Genomic DNA, 15,641 nt, shown 5'->3' on the forward strand with positions numbered 1-15,641 from the left:
GGGATGCATGAAGCTGGAGGCGGGAGGAGAACAATATGAAGCGATAAAGGTTGGGGGAGTATTACTGGCAAGACTTTCAATCTGCTCTTACCTCTGTGTAAAACTGTAAAGCCGTGAGAAACTCAAGAGTCGGGTTTGTCACAACACAACACTGTCACAACACTTCACATTACACGTTATTAGATCCATGGCCAACCCATAAATATTTAGAAGTGCTGATTTAATCATACTGTAGTTGCCGTATGCAGAAAAGGTTGCTATTATCCTTTGCACTATTCACTATTTTCTCTCATTTTAGGATAGCCCTCAGTAGCTTTATCAATCTTATCTTCTCCAGAGCGCTTTGATCGAAGTGCTTTTGAAAAGTTCTGGCAAGCCCAGGCTGGCGAGGTTTTGAGGGAAATACCAAGCCCAATTGCAAAAGGTCACAGACATCAGGTGGGTCTCTCCGAGAGAGCCGAGCCCTTATTATAGGCACTGACCTGTGAAATATCACATAGCCTGTGAGCATGCTCAGCAAAATGATGCAATTTGAGAGGATGTCACTCCTCACCCACAGGTGACCCCATCTTGGCACAGCGGGAGAGGACTCTGCAGCCAGGGAGCGATAATGCAGAGCTATCTCCTCTTTCTCTCTCTCTGTCTCTCCAATGTCCCCTGCATTTAGGCGAGGGAATCCCCTCCAACAATGACGGCCATCTCAAAAGAGAGATGGTGCAAATCCACTGATGGGAGTGGGGGTGTGTTTTACTTCTTTTCCTAACCTTCATGTTTTAATTCCCTTTGGTTATTAAACTTCTGGTTAAAGTTGCCCAATGGCAAAAAAAATCACCTTTATTATCACTAATTACATGCATTCACACAGCCCTTTTAACAAACGGAAGAGACAGAGAACTATAACACAAACTCAAGTCTAAAAATGGGTTTTTAACATAGAATACCTGGTCATAATTACTTGTGAAAATTTGAGGTTGTGTGTTAATATTTCTGATAGTTTTATATACTTATTCTGCTGAATGACTAAATTCAATATACATTAGAGCTGCACCTAGCGGTTATTTTTTTTGTTGTCATTTAATCGCACATGTGACTATTTTTTGTGGGTGTGCAAGTTAAAATACCGCGTTGTTGCATTCATGTGAGTGCATGATGTGTTCACTAAAGTTTCTACTGTGAAAGAGTAACAGCTTACTCATAAATGGGTCTTTTGCTGATAAAATATGCATCGGCCAAAACGCTTTACACATATCTAGTGCAAAAAATGTCTGTGTTGTCACTGCAGTGCATTTTTTATAAACTGTAGTCATCTGCTCGCATATCTGTCCACATCCAGGCGTCATCTCACTCCTTCCACTCCCAGTGACTACTCTATCAGCAGGATGTTAAGTAGAAAGAGCATGTGTTTTTGCAAATGCAGTGTAAAAGACCGGGACTTTAGTACAACTTTAGTAATATCTGCTGCTGTTTTACATTCGTCAACTTGCATCTTCACAAGAGAAGCTCTAGTCACTTAGCCCCTATGTGGCACAGCACCCTTCAATAACAATAATATTAATAACTTAGATTTATATAATGCCTTACAAGAAACCCAGAAAGCCTTCAGTGTTGCTGGGCTATATTTGTAATGTGTAACCAATCAGATAGTTCTGCAGGCGGGACACTTAGCAAGCCTATAGAGTGGTAACTAAAGACAGTGAGAGGTGGCTGCATCAGAGCCAAAGTTGCACATTTTTTGGCTATCAAAGAAAACAGCACTAGTGCTTCCAGTGGATTTTTTTTTTCCTGAAGCCCTGTTATATATGTGCTATGTGCTTTATAATGGCTCGAATACAAGTCGCTGAATACTGCCACTTTAGTATTGTGAATTATTGACAGAACCTTGATAGCATCTCGAGGGGTTTTGTCCTTAACTCGAAACAGGTCGTTGGAAGAGATTTTATAGCTGTTGTAACCAGGAAAGTACACATGACTAGCAAAAATACCATTATGTATAAAATTAGTGAAGCGCCCCTTTAACTTCTTGATCCGTTCTGGACTACTCATTATGTTCAAGACCTAAAGCAACTAGAGCTGCACAAAACCCTCCCCACTAGTTATCTAAACTGTTACCTAATACTTCATAATCACTGTCATTTCCAGTGACACTAATTTCAGGCAGTTATCCTCATAATGAACATTTCTTCATACCAAACATCATTACAACTGTAATCAGCATGTTAATAGGGGACGAAGAAGAGTGGAGAGAATGCTCTTTTTTTTTTCATCTGATCAGCGTTAATTTGCTGAAGGCTGGAATAAGACCAATTAAATCAAAATAATTAGACTCAAACGCCTGATCATTTGGTGCGAAAATTTGCCTTAATGAAATAGGGCAAACTGACTGCGACTACAGTAATGTTCCCTGGAGGATTATATTTAGAAAAAGTCAGACAGTTACAACAGTATGTGTATTGGTGGTATGATGTTATCATCCATAAGTCCATTGAGAGGGAGTCATTCATTCTCAGATGCTGATTGAACAGTTTCAAAGCACAGACTGCATAATGATTGTAGCTTACATTGTAAAATGTACAAGAACTCCACAAGACTAGAGCTCTCAAATCACATGCTAATGTAATGCAAATATACAATGACAACTGTCCGTTGTGTAAGTATTTGGACAGTTACATCATTTATGAAGCAAAGACAGTGAGTCAGTTGTCAGACAGACAAGTCCACTGATTCTCTAACATGCGCTGTTGCTAAGTGAAGCTAAGTAGCCAAATCAGCCTCCAACCCTTGCAACCAGTTTTAATAAACGTAAATGAATCTGTCATATCATTTACTGCATGTAGAGCCAATGGAAATCTCTGTGTCAACGTCAATGATGCTAACAGGCTGTTTGTACACGACGTCACGTCACCCCAAAGAACTGCAGATGGGGGGCAGGGCGTGATTTCTGCATGGAGAAGTGCCGTAAAAATGGCAAAGATTTTTGCTGTTTATGGCTGTGCAAACCGGTCCCAAAAGCAGTGACACACAAAGGCAAAAAGTTTTAAAAAACTTACAGAGAAAAAGCGTCAGACATGGATTAAAAACCTTTGTCTGAAGCCTGGAGGAGCAAAGTCAGACAACGCTTGTGTATGACTAATTTTTGTTTTGTTAAGCCGCTACCCACATTTTCAGCGATGTTTCTGAACACCTCTGAGAATGGTTGACCTAAAACAACGAGGTAGAAAATAGTATCTACAGTTAGCCAGCCAGCACATTGCATGATGCTACTGCTGCAGTTACTTAAGAGTTAATATAGCGATATAAAAAGACAGTGTTTCTCATGCAAACATAATCACCCACCAAAAAACAAGACAGTGGTCATTCTATGCTGCATTCGATCTGGTGTCAATGACCCAGTCACACACGAAATAGTTATAATCCTCGAGACTCTTGTACGCCTTCATTTGGCGAGCCATGTAGTAAAGGAGGTCCACAGGACATCTGTGATATAGACTGCCTCCACGCTCTTTTCCGTGAAGTGTGAGGATCATATCCGATGTGTCTAGAAATTTTCTGATGCCTGCATGCAGGTCCACCTGAGGCTTTAGCATATTGGCTTTTAGTGTTCTTCACTTCTTGGCCCGCATCTGACTTTCCCATGTCACTGGGATGATGTGACTGAAAACAAGCTATAGGAGGACAGTAGAAGCTGATTCATTAAAGTATAGCTTAACTTTCTGTTGACAAAAAAAAAGAAGTTTCCCAAACAATCACAAGCCCTAAAACATTTTTTTCCACCCACCAACAAACAAGTAGCCAAATTGGGCTGAAACTGTCTCATCTGACAACACTGCTCACTGTACATGCTCTTCTCACTGCATCGTAAAGTAAATCCAATGCACCCTTTGCAACGTGGCGGGATGCCCACACGTTACCAGACAGCCATACTTTACCACAGACACAGGATGTAAGCTGAAAATACTCCATGTTACTCAGACAGCATAGAGCAAATTCAATACAAGTTTCATATCAGTTTTCTGATTTTATTAATTTTGAACAGTTCAGTACAAAGATAACCCTAACCCTTACCCCATACAGAGAGGCTACCACAGCTGCTGCCGCGAGTTTGATCCCGGCCTTGGCCCTTTGCTGCATGTCCTCCCCTCTCTCTCCCCCTTTCACGTTTCATATTTTGACAGTCACAAACAGTGATTGACAGGTGTGTTAGCGACTCCTTGGCTCTGATTGGTTGTTTGCCAACAGCCGCAGGAGATTCTAGCAAATGCGACTAGAAGCAATACAAGGAGGACAAATAACATGATTTTTCAAAGACTATTGGTCCCAAGTATTATTGTGTGGATAAAGTAACAGTTTCAGCTAATATGGCATAACATTATTTATTTTAATAAAAGTTACCAGCTGAAGCTTTAATGCACCATTGAAGATACATTATCACTATGTAGTTTAAATTAAAGATTGCATCACATTCAAAAGAGCCACTTTTTCAGTTCACTGGAGTTTTTTTCTGGCTCAAACTGAACCCATTCAGCACAGACTAGGTCTAAATAAGCTTTGTTTTGTAATGTTTTGCCAAGATATTACAGCTAATATCTTAGTTAGCAGCTGTCTGCAGGTGTAGCATCATGATTGTTTCTGTGGTTTTTGTTGCCTTTTAACTGTTTTTTTTTTTTTTATCAGGAACTAACATACTGTTTATCACTGCTGAGCTGAAAATGGTGCTTTCTGTCTCCAGTGAGGGGAGCTCCAATGCTAAAAGCCACTGACTCTGTCAGTGACAACGAGGACTCAGTATACACAGCTAAGTTTAAGGATGCTGTTTGTTACCATACTGAATGTCTCTGATAACTTAGTCGTACTTATAACAGCAACACAATATGACTCATATTTGTTACAAAACAAACTAAGAAAAAAGGACTGGACTTTCGTTTATGTGTGTTGGAAGGGTACAAAAAAAAGAAAAAAAGATTAACATCAGCTCATCATCAAGCTTTCCAGTTCAGTGATCCAGTAACACACTGTGAGCACAACTTCAATAAACACACTGCAAGAAAATCACAAAACAACTGCTGCACAGCTTGTTTTGCAAAAAAAGTACAAGTATAGAATATGTCAAATTCATACAAGGCTAGGAGGAAAATACAACCTGACTTTGTTGTTGGCATTAATTTACCCACGTCTGAATACCTGCAAATGAGTACAGGGCTTGTCATATTTGATAAATTTTCATCTACGGAGGGACAATACTCCAGAGGCCAGATGAGAGAGGCTGAACAACTTTGAAGAAGAATTGTTTTGCTGAGTTGATTTATCGTCAACAATGAATAGCTCGCCTGCATTTCTTTCCCCCCTTTACCACGCACAAATGACGGGCCCTTTGATTATTAAATTATGCATAGACTGACTGATCAGCTTTCATTGTTTAAGGTCAGGATGTTCATTAAAACTGACAGACTGACTGGGCAATACTTTGAGGTGTTGCCACCGCCTTGACCTTTGCAAAAAGGCAGCGTTAGACGTGCCATTTGGGACGTCTTCCCGTGAAGTGATAAACATTCTCTCCAACTGCTCCTCTTCAAACCCTATCAGAGCTGTGATCTCAATTAGCAAGCAACAGAGAGACGAATCACAGACCACAGCTGACATGAGACAGCCAGGTTTCTCTGCGCCGTCAGAGTTGAGCTGATTCAAGAAAAAGGCTGCTTCGATAAATAGTTAGCCTTTTATCTTTCTCTTTTTTTTTTTAGTCCTCTGTCAATGTTGCTTCCTTCAACTTCCTCTGCTTCTAACACTCCTGTCATACATACACAACCCTGCATTTCCTCAGACACTGACACACTGGAAAGTCAAACCTAGATGGACAGCTGCTCCCCTCACTGTAGGTTTGTGGGTGAGTGACAGGGCTGGGAGTGCTGCCAATAACGCTGATCTTCAACCACAGTGATGTCCCTGTTCTCACGCCATGGATAAATTACTTCACCTGATTACGCCTTCCCTACAGAGTTAAACTGTCATGGTGCATTTAACTCTGATGACAGCGCGAGGGTTTATGTGAGTCCAATCATCGCTTATTTGTGTGCAAAAATATTCCGTGGAGCCGAGGATAATACTCAGACATCCTGTTGAGGTTGTTGCCTTAAATGTACTTTGCTGAAAGCTGCAAATAGTTCGTGTAGGTACCCGTTCAGTGGGAGTTCGAAAAACTTTAGTGTTATGACGCTGGCATTGCCCTGACCTGAATTTGAACTTAGTCCATTCATTTAGTATTTTTGTGCCTTATGTAACTAGTTTAAGGCGCAGTGTGTAGGATTTAGTGGCATCTAGTGGTGAAGACTGCAGACTAGCTGAAACTTCTCCCAATTAAGATTCATACTGTGTTTAATTGTTAAGGAGGTTTTCACCAAGAGCCACATTATTCATGGTCTCTTCCTTACGGTGGCCCTGTGGGTCAAAACAGTACAACATTTCAGAAAACGCTACAACATTTCTCAAAACAACATTTCCGCTACAACATTTCATGGTGTTATGAGGAATGCTGTTGTGTTTTGGGAAATGTTATTTTGTTTTTTCAAATGTTGTAGTGTTTTGGGAAATGTTACTTTGTTCTCTGAAATGTTGTGTTTAGGGAAGTGTTGTTATGTTTCGGGAAATGTTGTAATGTAACTTTACCCAAGCCCCCTGGCATGAAGCACAGCTTTGAAGCAATTTTGCATAGTGCAACTTTCTTGTTCATTACAAGATGCACATTGGCCCAAAAACAATTTGTTTGTCTTGCACAATCATTGTAAAAGAAGCCACTATAAAACAAATTCATTCTTTGACTGCCAAAAATGAAAACACAGTAATTACTATCAGAATTTTTTGTCGCCTGTGAAGGAAGCTCCGAGGCTAAAACCAACTGACTATGTCATTGACACTCATAACTCAATGACGAAAAAGCCTTTTCTGTTCTAAGAACTTGATCCATTTGGTCAAATATCATTTGGAAAGTCTGGAGGAGTTGTATGATTAAATGATTTAATATCCCATTTGCATTTGCAGGCAGCCAACAGTAAGACAGCCGGCTCAGTTGGAGGAGGACTCCACTGCACATGCTGTATGGGCACAAAAACACAGAAGCCTGTGGAGGCTTTTTGGTCTGAGCAACTTTGACAGAATACAGCGCCATCTTTGAATGTATCCAGTTCCCAAAAACACATATCAGTGCTGTTTGTTGCCACAGATCTCTCCACCCCAATCCTTTTTAATGTGACGAGTTTTGAGTAAGGATGAGCAAATCCATCATTAACTTTACCCGTGCAAGTAACTAAATGATCTGTAGTATCTATAATGATCAGAGTGCGAGCATACTGTTGTCACGGTGAAAGTAAAACTTCACTGTTAATTGTGCTGGATCTAAAAGTCTCCATTCACTCACTCTGCTTCTCTTCTCATCCATCGATCCAATCAGCTTTGAATGGATCAACTGATCAATCATGCGCAACAAAACTCAAACGCATGATGAATTTCATCTGCTCTGCATTCACAGACCCACAAAAACATCAGAATTTACAGATGGGACGCAGAATGATTAATAAAAGGGACACAAACACACACGATTAAACACTTTTCCACCAAACATAACTGTATAAGCACTTCCTACGAGAGGACAATTCCTCTTGTTTCTCACTGAATTTGGCCACATATCGACTTAATCAAAGATTGTAGGCACAACACCCATCTTTGGTCACTTTCAAACATTTTTTTGCTTTTATTTTGAAAGCAAAACAGTCATGCTAAATGTTGTGCCCTTATTGACACTGAAAATAAATACTACCATTCTCCTACAAAAGCTAAACATTAGTGGGCTGTAATCACTTTTTAAATGAGGTTTTAGAAAATTTGTAAACCTTTACATTCAAAATCTAATAAGGTAGCTATAAAATATGTCCAGCAAATTAGCAACTACAATGAAAAACACATAATTCCCCATGGTTACTGTTGAAGGAGACATTGGATGAGATAATGCAGTTTGATAACCAGATCTTGGCTTTTAATAAATACATCAGTTTATTCCAGCTCCATTCAGATGATTTTCACCTCTCCTTTAGGCCACATTATGTCCTCTCTCTCTCTGCCATCTGTGGTGGCTGTGATGATGGGGGGCATGTCTGGGGGTGTTTATGCAACAAGGGCTATAGGGATCGTCAAAATGAACAGATTTTGACTACAAATACTGTGGGACTCTATTTTCCAAAGTTTACTTAGTTGTATAACACGAAAACATGAGAGAAAAGGTAGTCAGAGTTTGCAAAGACAGAGACAGTTTAGAAATGCAGGTAGCAGACACTTTTTTTTCAAAACAATCATTTCATTATTAAAGAAGTGTACCCAGACCGTTTTATTATCCTCAGTGTCTGCAGCTAAAGCAGCTGTGTTCTGTCTCACCGCAGAATATCAGGGGACTGCATTTTCTTTGCACTTATTCAAATACCAAAACACTACGCTGTTTTCGCCTCAGGGTCCAAATTACACAGTAGCTGTCTAAATGTCAAAAATGGCTAGCAGTCACTTTGGCACAGCTTATCATTGTCAAACTACCGCTTCAAGCTGGGCAGAGTGAGAAACTTGAGAAGTGCAAATGTTTCGTGCTTTAGAGGACTGTCATCTCAAAAATCTCAAAGAGAAAAAAAAGTTGTTCAGATGGAATATTGCTCCTATCTCAGGCAAACAGAGCGGTTGGGGTTTGAACCAGTAATTGCATACTCAAGTACATAGCAGCATCATTGGAGAGGGCAAGTAAAAAGGAAATTTGAACTGGGATGGGATTCAATGTTTTTGAGTAGTAAACAAACAAGTCACTCATACTCTATTTTTCTCCAAAAAACTGCAGTACATCTGTCTCCTAGCTTTCTGTCTTAGATTTTCTTTCACTTATGGTTACTTTTAATCCTTTTAAAGACATCCAGTTACGGTGTGGGCATTGCCTCACAGTAAAATGTAATGCTGTTGACACAGAATTGACTGTTTGCTAGTTTGGCAGACATGCTAACAATGGCAGCTTATGTTAGAGCAGATAAACATACAATTTCATCAATTCCTTATGCTTTTGCTCTTGTGTTACTGGTTTTGGAAAAGCTAGAAAAAAAGACACTACCTCCAGTGTATTGCTCAAAAACCTGATTCACAGTAGGGTGCTTGACACTTGATAAGTGTTGCATGAGCCAATTTCTAACCCGATTTTGGAGCCACACAATTCATTTCAGAGTCTGACTGAATTCCAGCTTTTTCTTGCTAACTTGTGTGTGAGTGTGTGTAAAAGGGAGAGAGACAAAGAAGAGGAACAAGAGAGAGAGGGGGAATCACAACTAGGACTGCCTCGTTTTTGTAGAAATGGGATTTTAAGCCCTTTTGGGGATGTCTGTCTCTACATATATGAACTGTACCCTCCCCTAGCAAACACACTCCTTCCTTCCCTCAAAGAATTTTTACTAACAATTAAAGCCAGAACAGAGACAAATGGGCCATTTTCTTTTCTGTCTTCCTTTAAACACATACAGCGTGAATACTTAGGTGGTGGCTTGACAATCTGACCACACAGTGTGAGCACATAAATCGTAACCTTGAGCTAGATATCCCAGACAGTTTGCTCGTACAGTGGGCTTTGGCAGCAGTTCAAAAGCAGGCTCAAATCTTCATGGTAACCAGAGAACTTTCTCGATTTTTACAGTCCAAGTCTATTTCTGTCGTGTTCAGCGAAGCATAATCTGCACCGCTGCATAATCTGCAGCTGTGCTGAATAACAAAAATATCTCACTGTATATGCGTTTTTAACTTATTTACCGTATATTCATTGATTGACCAGCTCCCAGTCTGTCTGTGAGCAGCAGATTTCCCTCACTCACTATGGTGGTCTGACCTGACATAAAAAATATTTTAGTTCAGTAAATGTCTGCTGTCAGTCAGCCAGATGAAGGCAGTTTGACCAGCTGCTGTCCTCTCAGCTCCCCAGGAGCTACTGCTGACAGACGGCTGCCTCTGTGAACATGTGATCTCTAAATGCAGGTTGCAGTTGGTTTGGATTGAAAACAGCTATTTCCATGAAAAAGTTACTAACACTACCCAATAACAGTATGCAACAAAATATGGCATTGTCCAGGATATTACAGAAATTCTCCTGGTGCATGACATGAAAGGAAAGTGCTGAGTGACGCATTTTTCTGTAAAAAACACATCATTTCTATTCATCGAAAGGGTCAAGCACCCAACGACAAATAAGGCTTTACTCCAGAAATCCACTGTTTGACAGATACACCAGCTAACAACTGGGGGAAAAAAACTCTCTATAAACATAAATAAATGTTAAAAATGTTCTTTTTTGTAAACATATCACATTACATTACATTTTCATAAAAAATGGTCTGTAATCTCAGGCCTCAATAACATGTTCTGAATGTTGCTTTGCGAATGTTGTTCCTTTGTTCTCATGTAACATTATGGGAACATTTTATAAAAGAACATTCTATGACCTGCAACCTTTCAACATCCCCAAAACATCCTCAGAGTGTTGCAGTTAAAACGTTACATCTCAGTCAGCATTTAACCTTATAGGGACATTATTTGAAATGATAAACATCCTTAAAGCGTTCTTTGAACAATAGATCAAAATGTTTTCTTTATAACATTAGCATTAAGCTTTGTGAATTGACAATCACTGTTCGGGGGGTTTGGTGAATGGTCAGTTACCAGTGAGGACCCAATTCCCTTAAACAGTACACTGATAATCTGGGAAAAACTCTGATCAAAAATCAAAATCTTATCCAGAGGGGACGTTGTCATGTGAGTGGCATCATCCTAAAACTCAGACAAAGAAGTAACTGTATTCATGTTACACAATCCACAATTTGTTAATGAGTTTCACGCAGCTGATCGGGAATGTGTTGCCCATCCCTTTTATCAGTGTGTTTTTACACTTTATAACACTCATGCTGTTTCAGCAGTGTGTGTGTGCATGTCTATGCGTGTTTATTTTATTCCCAGGGAGGAGTGAGGAAGGAAAATATATCAGATAATATGCCAGAACAAGAGCATGGCAAACAGCATCCTCTACACTGAGTGCCCTGTCTGACCATGCATGACACCAGAACACACTGTTCACAGCACAAGGGGGGCGGATAAGAAAAAGACACGAGGTGAGCAGACAGGTGGGAAAAGACACTGATGCTTCAAAGTTGTACCAGAAAATGAGCAGGAAAAGCAGAGATGACGAAGTCCTGGCATTTGTTTTAAAGGTGTACCACAGAGGGCCAAGTCTGATGCTGTTTGCTGTCAGTCAGCAGACATTATATTAAACTGACTGGTCAATTAGCAGAAACACCCAGCTAATCACAGGATCATTGTGGATCAAGGCTAATGCTGCCCTTTGACACCAGAGCAGCATTACAGGAGTCAAACACATCTATGTGTAAATAATTTATGAAAAAGATTCTCCTTTGTACTCACCTCCAAAGAGTGCTCTCAGTGACGCTGCCAATATGAAAGTCGTACAGCTTGGTTAGAATCAGGATCACCTGCAAAGAGAGGGAATTTTTACCATTACAATCAGCGTGTAACACTTAAGTTTATTTTAGTTTAGTTTATTTGATATGGACATCAAAGTAGTATTAGAAATGTACGCTTATGAACAAGAAATAGATAAACTGTGTTAAGTGTTTGTAGCGAAATGCTATTGTGCAACACCTGTCCATCAGAAGCTTTTTAAGAAGTTAGAATAATTTTTTTAAAAAAAGAAAAGAAGAAGTAAATAAACACACACCCCAATAAAATCAGTAAATCCATACACAAATAAACACATAACATACAATCCAAACTAGGGCTGCAAATTGTAAACACTTAATCAAGCATGTTAAAATTAACGATCGATTAGTCCTGCTTTAAAAAAACAACATAAAGCGTTGCATAAAAAATACCAAATGCGTTTTTTCCTCAATCAAAGTTTTATTTCCAAAGAAACAGTATGCATATATGCTAAAAAAAAATCACCCCTGCTAACATACAGACTAAATGGAAAGCTGCAAAATAAGAAGAGAAACAGAAACATATCTCAGACTCACAGGGTCCCGATTTCTGTCTATTTGTTATTGTTGGAGAAAATTAGCATGTCCACATGGCTGGGTGTGAGACGGAGCGCAGCCGGCTGAAAACACCGCTCAGATGGTCCCGATGTCACAGGTATGCAGACGCACTGACGTGCCAGCTTTGCCAGTCTGGGGAATCTCCCCGCGTCTGTCGGCTTAGTATCCAAGGTTGGGGTAATGTCCCGTAAAAAGTCCTCAACCTCCGTGTCCATGCTGCCAGTGGTTGGACTTAGACCACAGCAGCACAGCTGCAGCTCCCATCGCTGTCGCATCATCGTGATCGCCACATCCAACATCCCCACCAGCTCAACCTGCTTAGCTTTTCCATCCAGTCGCTGTGCAGGTGTTAAAAACCCCAGATCCTTGTGACCAGGGTCCAGCATCGTTGCGACCATCGGGAGGGAGGACATAACCTGGTCAAACTGGATCTGTGTAAATTTATAAGCGGATTATTCTTGAATTCCACCACTCACGGTCAGTCTTCCTCTTTCCTCAGGAGATATCCACTGATGAGGCTAAATGTGGTGGAGTTAGTGCTGCTGATGGAGACCTCCGACGCCGCTGACATTGCATGCTTCCGCGTGGCTAAAACCGGAGCTGCATCCTCCATTAGCCTCCCGTAACTCCTCTGGCAGCTCCTGTGTGTTGGCGGTGTGCAGCTTGGTGACGGTCCGGTCTGACAGGACGGCTACCACAGTCCACCTGTGCTGCACGAGTCTGCCGTACACGTCACTGACGGGATTACGCCGTTGTCACGTCTGTTGTCAACGCAACCTTGCTAACGGTGCTAGCTAGCTAGCAGCTCAGACTTCGCCTCCGTCATGGGATATTGTATGCCGGTTCAAGCAGATGCATCATTATCCGAAAGCCTTGGCCTCCACCATAATTATGTCTTTCTCCATAACCGCTAGATTGACTGGGTTATTTTTTTCCGCCCGCTGTGCGCTGCATCTCTTCCGTGCTAACACCGATGGTGTGTTGCTGTTGTTTAGAGGATGGCATGAATATTACTGAAGTGTTAACGCATCTTTGTCGTCGCCGTGTTGTATTTGAACACAGCTTCGCAGTGTTTACAGATGGCATTTTCCTCCTTTAGGTCGAAATGGTCCCACACAGTGCTTCGCCGTGCCCGCTTCATTTTCCAACATCACGTCCGCGCTCTGCTTCCTGACATCCAGATGACCTCCCTGTCACGAAATAGTTACACAGCGCCCTCTGGTTGGGAATGCGAGTCACTGACACATGCTTTGACATACTTACTTCTACTGAGAGCTAAAACGTAACGTGCTGCATTTTCAATTTAGTTGGTAAAAATTCCCATTGTTTTGCTTCAGAAGACTGATTGCCCAATGTGGTTTTGCCTATGCAATGCAACAGTTGCAATTTAACCATCCGTGACTAAGGACCATGCTGCTTCATCTCACTTTGTGCATTTGTTGACATCAAGGTAAGGGGCTGTTTCATCCCAACATGACATAATCTCACCATGTGCATTTGTTGACAACACCATAACAGCATCCTGGAGCGAAAACAGCTGATGCAGAAGGATACCTAAAATGTCTTACGGACACGGAAGGTCCCGGCAGAGCAGCACCATGTGACGAGTTGGGATGAGAACGTGTTGGAATATCACATTTGTTCAATTGCTCTTCATCAGCCTGGTCTAATGCTAGAATTCAGGCTTTCCCTCAAGTGAGGGAGTTTAAGTACTGCAGGGTCTTGAGGATAAGATGAGGCAACATCAGCACCTGAGTTTGTGCTGCATCATGGGGATGCTATATTGAACCGATGTTGAGCACAAAGAGCTGAACCTGAAGCTCTGGATACCAGCTGACCTACTTTCAAACTTTTACCTTTCCAACCTGCACCTAGTGTCATGAGCTTTGGGAGATGACTGTAAGAATAAGATCAGGCATACAAGCAGCTGAGAGTTTTTTTTTTTACAGGGCTCACCCTTACAGCAATAGTGTGACATTTTGGGAAATATGCTTATTCAGATGAGAAGTTCAATACTCTCATTTCTGTACACTTAATACGATGCCACAGTCAGCAGCTGGTTAGTTTAGCTTAGCAGAAGGAAGAAACTCCAGACTTGGCTCTGTCTCAAGGTAAAAACTCCCCCTACCACCACCTCTAAATCGCACTAATTAATAGGTTACATTAAGTTTGTTTAGATCCTACAATAGCCACCTCCTGAAGTCTTGTCCTCACTGTGACGTTGCCAGGCAACCAGCAGGGAGTAACTATGCCCTGCCAAGACAAAGTCTGGCACGCAACTTCTGAGCAAAAAGGTGAATTAGCGTATTCCCCAACGCTTCAAACAATTCATTTAAAGGCAAGGGAAGAGTGCAGACATTTGGAAGAAGTTTTTTAAGCATTTGATCAGGACACCTCCCTGTGAAGATATTCCTTGCACAGCCACCTGAGAGGAAACCCCTGGGCAGACCCAGAACATGCTGGACTGATTACATATCCTGTCTGGCCTCAGATCCCCCAGGAAGGGCTGGAGGACGTGGCTATAGAGAAGGACATCCTTCTGATCACTAACTCAGTCTGCTGCTGCCGCTGAGCCACCCAGACCTGGATAGGCTGTGGAAATGAATGGAGGCTCTTCCTTTTTAAGTGTGGTGCTCTCTATATAGAATACTTTATTATATGCATTACTAATCATAATATTATACTATAAACATTGCAATCCAATAAAACCCTCAAAAAGGGAAAAATGTCCCTTTCAAACGTAAAGCTTCCTAAATCTGAAACTGTAATTAGTACGTTGCTGTTCATGCAAACAAAACTTTCCGTTCAGCTGCTTCACAGTAAAAACATTGTAGGAACTGCAGATTATTTAACAGGGTGAGTATTTATTGTACATTGTGAAGTTGCTGTGATTGTACATTTGGACATTTTAGCTTCTTTTTTTTTTTTGCCAGACCATTTTTACATTTGAACTGTCAGCCTTGTTTTCTAGTTTAGCTGAACACTCATAATCAAGTGCAACAAAAATAAAACAATTAGTTGTCGTCTCTATTTCAAACAAGAAGTACGGATTTCTTAAAGCATTCTACAAAATAATGAATTGCATTGAGCTTGGCAACTCTTAAGAAAAAAAAAACTTTTTTATAGTTCGGGAAAAAACACATTCCTCTGTCTTGTTGTTCTTGTAATGGCCTTACTGCACGTGAACAAAAACAACCAATCAGAGCCAAGTCTCCGGGGTGCCGGGTAGCTTAACTGGTGGGGTGGGCTCCATGCACAGAGGCTTTGTCCTCACTGCAGCGCCCCCCTCCTGATTCACATTTGATCAGCGTTGCCTAATTTGACAGTTTGACATGATTGACAACTGCATTAGAGACTCCTCCGCTCTGATTGGTTGATTTTGGTGCGATGAGGTCGATTCTAGCGAATGTCATAACAAGCAATAGAAGGGGGAAGATGACTTTTGTCTCATGAACTTCTTTCAGACAATACTGACAGTTTTGGCAAATATGACACAAAGTTGTTTTCATAAAAGTTACCAATTATAGCTTTAAAAAG

At 41.0% G+C, this 15,641-nt stretch overlaps 1 protein-coding gene across 1 annotated transcript in view; it reads right to left on the bottom strand.

Moving 5' to 3' along the window:
• Positions 1 to 15,641, bottom strand: part of sorcs3a (sortilin related VPS10 domain containing receptor 3a) — a 319,849-nt gene that overhangs the window by 196,085 nt on the left and 108,123 nt on the right. Inside the window, exon 2 of the mRNA XM_042484973.2 lies at positions 11,473 to 11,540. Coding sequence (XP_042340907.1) covers positions 11,473 to 11,540 — 68 coding nt within the window. The remainder of the gene's footprint in view (positions 1 to 11,472; positions 11,541 to 15,641) is intronic.

The sequence above is a fragment of the Plectropomus leopardus genome, chromosome 3, assembly GCF_026936395.1.
Source record: "Plectropomus leopardus strain MGB_pleo_1.0 chromosome 3, ASM2693639v1, whole genome shotgun sequence".
Classification (NCBI taxonomy): domain Eukaryota; kingdom Metazoa; phylum Chordata; class Actinopteri; order Perciformes; family Serranidae; genus Plectropomus; species Plectropomus leopardus.